The following is a 5632-nucleotide window of genomic DNA, read 5'->3' as shown; positions in this document are numbered from 1 at the left end:
TTTACTCAAGTACTGTACTTTACTACTACTTTATATATTTTGTGCTAACGTAGTTTTTGGTTTGACTCTACAACATGCCACAGGGTACACTGTACCTTTTACAGACAATTATAATTACTTGATGTATATTTTACATACTTAATATGTAATGAGCATATAGATAGATAGATAGATAGACATACTTTATTGATCCCAAGCTGGGAGATTGCAGTGTAACAGCAGCATTACACACAGTAACAACACAATAAGTAAAGAGAACAACCTAGACATATAAAAAAAAGCAATATAAAATGCAATATAAAAAAATTATAAATAAGCAGTATAAGTGTAGTGCAAGTAAAACTATAAATATATAAATATATATAAATATACAAGTATCACCAGCAGTAGCATTAAAAGGCATTCACAGACCTGATAATGATGCAGTGTCCCTTACAGAAGCCATTCTGTGTATTGAGTATTTTATACTTTAAGTACATTTTGCTGGTAATATTTCCAAAAAGTTAGGATATTAAAAATTGGTGAAACACAGGGCAATTAAATCATGAATAGTCCCTTGAAGTCATGACAAAAAACATGTAAAAAAGTAGCCTTTTAAAGTTCCCCCTTGCTTTATATTTACAACGCAAGAAAACTTTATGGTTGTTGGAATTACTACTATGTTGACTTTTCGTTTCCCCTATAACTCAGCCCTGCCTTGCAATGCTTGTTTGTTTGTTTCACTAATTATTGTGTGTACTAGTAAAACTGAGCATCACAGGGTGCACAGGGAGAGTGTGCTTCCCCCATGTAGGCAGCGGCCAGGGTTTGGTTCCCACCTGACTGAGCGTCACACATGGAAAACATTAAATTAAAAGATTTTAAAAAGAGCTAGCGCCTGGAACTGAAACAAAGTGGACTTGAGTTTAATTTAATACTTTGGCTGGAGTTTATCTTCTTCGCTCTTTTTTACTGCTGAAAGGTCGGCTAAATTTACTGCAATATCGATATATAAACAAATGAATACAATATCCTATATTACTTATTATAACTATAACTTATACACATGTTTTAATATATTGTGTAGTAAAGGCACTGTAAAGGTGTGTGTAGGTCAAAAAGGTTATTCCTATTTGAGAGTCCCAACTATGGATTGATTGGAGAACAGGCCATATTTGCAAAAGCTGATTATTCTTCTTTTGAGAAGTTTTTCCTCCCAACTTGATGAAATTTCACCCTGGAGGTGACTCATTTGTCCAGCTGGACTAGTGGAAGACCTGGAAAAAGATTCAGCACGGTCACCCCCTCCTCTTGTTTGTGTTGCACCTTTGTATTAATGTGGTCCCTTTGCTCGGCACCTATGAGAAGGAAATTGTGTTATGAGTTCAAACAAGTTAAAAATATCCTTATCCTCTGAAGTAAATCAAAACAACATGGCATCCCTAAGTTTATTAATTCCCTACAGCCACTGATTGTCCTCACATGCTTTCTCTTTTTGGACCAATTCAATAAATGCATAAATTGTGTGCAACCTCTAAGAGACATTTTTGCTTTTATGAGAGAGTTTTGCCTCAATCTTGGAGAACAGAAAAGGTGGTCAAACCACTTGTTCATGGGTTATTGTAGTTTAGACTCATTTGCAACTTCTGTTTTCTCTTCTGGAGGTTTCCGTAGACCACTAACCTCAGTGTCATATTCACTGTATCAGCACTGGAATGCAAAACATACTGTGCATATTAATAAAGGCACATTTTGCAATTAACCACAGACATTGCATATTTTCAAGACACATAGAGGTCAAGGTCTGGCATTAGCAGTGGGGTGACAGGCTTCCATATAGGCCCATAGAGAAAGAATACAGAGAACCTGTACACAAGAAGTCAACTGAACAACAATTAAATCCACAGCAGGAAGTGACAGCCTTTTTTTGGGCTCATTTAAAAAAATGTTCACTAGCAGAGTTAGTTAGAATTAATCTCTGGGCACTTTTGCAGATTGTTGTGCACTGAAAACTTTAATATAAGTAATTTTCTTTCTTCTCAGGAACCCTCTGGGCCTTTGTAAAAAAAAAACTGAAGGGCATTGAAGGGGTTAATTAGTTCATGTGCTCCTGCACAACAGGCAATGCTGTCTAAATTTAAGATCCTCAGCAGAAAGCCAGAGGAAGTCGGGATGACTATTGCTTCCCAGCTGAGAGATGCATCTCATCCTCCTGCACGTGTAGCCCATTAACGTTTTTTTCCGTCAATAATTGTGGTTAAACTATCAGGCATCAAGCGAACAGAGACTCACTGTTCTCTCTAAGTTAATAGTGGTTTTCAACCAAGAAAAGCAGACTTCTCACCCACTGGATGCATCATTCTCCGGATGAGCCTGCAGTAAAAAGGTGGGGCTGGATCATCATGTCCATGTGCTTTCTCTCTCTCTCTGGTTAAAGACAGATTTAGCTTAATTGCAGACCAAAACCACTCATGATAACAATGATAGGATGTGGGATTTGTGATTTGGCAGTAGATCAGTGGGTATAATATGTTGTTTCACCAGGATTCGTAACATTTGTATCATGTTTAAATTTCAAAAATGTACTCTGTCCAACTTGAAGTAACAGAAAAGGCCCACAACCTATTTGAAAAGACAGTTCATCTATGCAGCTCACAGCTTTTCTGTATCCACACTCTAACAAACTGTAAACCAAATATTGTTTTCAATCCAGACGGACCATCATGTCAAGCTCTCCTGACACTCTACAGTTTTGTTTCCCCACCCACGGTGACTTTATCCTCTGCAAAATGGATGCTCTAAGAAAGGAGCACCACTTTTGTGATATCACACTACTCCTTGGTGGTCCACAATGCTCCACCGTCCAGCCTTTCCATTTCCACGGTCATAGAGTGGTGCTTGCAGCGTCCTCGGACTTCCTGCGTGACCAGTTCCTGCTTCATGAAGGCCTGGCTGAGCTGAGTGTGGGTGTAGTTTCCAGTGTGGAAGTCGGCAAGAGACTTCTCCTGTCCTGCTACACCGGACTCTTAGAGGTGCAATATCAAGAGTTACAGTACCAAAGCAGAAATAAGGAACAAACATAATGTTACAACAACAAAAGAGTGGGTGTTATGTGATATGAAAGTTAAAGATGACTGTGACAACATTTCTCAGTGGTTGTAGTTTTGTTCTTGCGTGTGTGTTTAAATTGTGTGCCAGTGGAAGTTTGGCATCTTGCACTGTTGTTTTTTTCTTTCTTTTTTTTCTTAATAGTTTTCCTTGATTACCATTATATATCGATCACTGTAGGTCCCTCTGAGAGAGCTGGTGAGCTACCTGACTGCAGCCAGTGCGCTCCAGATGAGTCAGGTGGTGGAGAAGTGTTCCCAGGCCGTCTCCCAGTACCTCAGTCCCACGCTGGCTTTCTTGAAACTGGGGAGAAACTTAGAGGAGAAGGATATCCAGAAGCCTGGCAACCTAAAAAATCTGGACGAAAGGGATACAGCCTCACCCAGTAACTGCATCCAAGAAGCAAGTTCCAAAGAATGGGGAGCAGTTGTAATTCAGTCCAAGTCAGGGTTCAGCCAGGAATCTAAGGTTGATTGTCAAGGACTAAAGGAAGGAAAAGATGATGAGAGAGTGAACATAGAATTATCTGAAGATGAAGAAATTCAGACTGTTTACACAAACAAGTCATCAGATAAATATCACCACATTGCAGGTTCTCTAAAATGTAATCTGCCTCCTCCTACAGATGTCCAGTATGAAGAATTGGTGGACAGTTCTCAGAACCAAGATAAGGATGCAGGGGAAGAGCAAAAAGAAGTGGAGGAAATGTTTTTACTAGCAACTGAACTGCAAGAATGTGGAGAGCGTATGGAGTCTAAGCTACTCTGCCTCTCTGGAGCACCTTTATCAAAGACTCATTGTTCTGCAGATGAGCAGACAGAAGATTCAGACAGCATATTGATCCAGAGGCCCTACCTGTGCAGGAGGTGCGATAGAGTCTTCCAGCACCTAGAGAGCTACGTGGGCCACCTGAAGGAGCACAGACAGTACTTGTGTTTGGTCTGTGGTAAAGGCTTTTCCCAGAAGAGTAACCTGACCCGCCACATACGTGTCCACACTGGTGTCAAGCCTTTTCGATGCCCGCTGTGCCACAAGACATTTTCCCAGAAGGCCATGCTGCAAGACCACTTCAATCTGCACACAGGTGACAAGCCCCACAAGTGTAACTACTGTGCTGTGCACTTTGCACACAAGCCAGGTCTCAGGCGCCACCTGAAGGACATTCATGGTAAGAGCAGCCTGCAAAATGTGCTTGAGGAGGCTGTGGACCCATGATAAAGAGACAGTTTAAGCACCAGATTAGATAATGCAGCTGGTTTTAACTGTTCTATGTTTCAATACTATTTTGGGAGCATGTCAAATAAGGTCCCAGGAAGCACAATAAGCAATATGAGACAGATTATTAGATATTAAAGATAAAGTAAATCAATACATTTTTTTTATTATTTTCGGATTTTTAAAAAACGTTTCAGCAAGATCTCAGCGAACTGATGACCTCACTTTCTGCTACACCCGTGTCTAACATCAAAGTAATGCATTTGCTTGTAACATCTGCCTAATGGGAAGTAGTAAGGGTCCCTCTGTGCCTCCTGCAATGTTTTCTTGATCTCTCTGGGTACAGTACAGTGAATAAAGTCCTGTAGCATGCAGTGTACAGATTTCATTAGTTGTAAGTTAAAGATGTAAGTTGTAAGTGAAGTTGAGTTGTGCATTGTTCCCAACAGTGTGCAGAGTGCTCCTACATTTTATATTGTTTGTGTGTACAGTCAACTAAATGTGTGCCTCTGTTGTTCTACAAGGATATGCTTCTCCAAGAAGAAATAAAATGCCATTATTGTCTAAGCAACTATTTCTTGGCTTGTTTTCTATTTTTTTAGACACACTGAATACTGTAAGAGATGTTTGATGAAGGCAGTTTGCCTGTATACAATTGAGGCTAGGGTTCACAGACAACCATTGCTTCTCCATTTGACCCCAGTGAAATTTTGTGCAGCTCACTGAGCATTATGTTATAAGTGAATGGGTTCTCCCTGCATGGCTGAGAGGGTTTCCATGCTCTCTCACTCCATTCTTTCCCTTCACATCTCTCCTTTTCTTCTTCTTTTATCCTTTCAGCCTAGAAATGTAATTGTCACTCATCTTGGTGAATGGAACAGTAGTTGGTGCCCTCCTTGGGGCATCCAACGCGCAGAGCCACTAACTTGAAATTTGTCGGTCTATGTGCAGACAAATAATGTACGCATGATGGGGTGTTCAGAACAGAAATTAGAGCAAGTATATGTATTGTGTGTGTGACATGAAGGAAGACAGAGACTACACAGAAATATAGTCAAAGGTATATATATAAGATATAAAGTATGTTTAGTGTAGTGTAAATGTACACACATACGCATCCAAACAGCAGAAGTGGCATTTGGGGCACCTCCATTATGAATGAGAGACTATGAGGTTTAAAATATGAGGATGATGAAGATCATATGGAAGATGAAACAATTGTGGTATATAGAGGCGGGGATGAAAAAAGATAAGTGATTAAAATATTGAGAAAGAACATTTTATCCCTCTCTCGCTCTCTCTCTCTCTATATTTATATGTGTGTGTGTGT

At 39.9% G+C, this 5632-nt stretch overlaps 1 protein-coding gene across 1 annotated transcript; it reads left to right on the top strand.

Annotated features, from left to right (window-relative positions):
* Positions 1-1332: 1332 nt before the first annotated feature.
* On the top strand, positions 1333-4863 carry LOC118333065 (zinc finger and BTB domain-containing protein 26-like). The gene is made up of 3 exons (XM_035668569.1): positions 1333-2365; positions 2693-3011; positions 3268-4863. Exons 1-3 carry the CDS (start codon positions 2331-2333, stop codon positions 4300-4302), a joined length of 1389 nt encoding a protein of 462 aa, XP_035524462.1. The 5' UTR covers positions 1333-2330; the 3' UTR covers positions 4303-4863.
* Positions 4864-5632: the final 769 nt, after the last annotated feature.

Source organism: Morone saxatilis, unplaced genomic scaffold (genome assembly GCF_004916995.1).
Source record: "Morone saxatilis isolate NCDOM2014 unplaced genomic scaffold, NCSU_SB_2.0 Contig21, whole genome shotgun sequence".
Lineage (NCBI taxonomy): Eukaryota > Metazoa > Chordata > Actinopteri > Moronidae > Morone > Morone saxatilis.
Note: the sequence above shows the minus strand (reverse complement) of the source record. Positions and strands in the feature narration are given on the sequence as shown.

Excerpts from the sequence above, each read along its gene's own strand:
- LOC118333065 (XM_035668569.1), top strand. The coding sequence starts at position 2,331 with ATGCATCATTCTCCGGATGAGCCTGCAGTAAAAAG. Across the intron at positions 2,366-2,692 it reads GATGAGCCTGCAGTAAAAAG|ACGGACCATCATGTCAAGCT; the intron begins GTGGGGCTGGAT and ends TTTTCAATCCAG. Across the intron at positions 3,012-3,267 it reads GCTACACCGGACTCTTAGAG|GTCCCTCTGAGAGAGCTGGT; the intron begins GTGCAATATCAA and ends CGATCACTGTAG.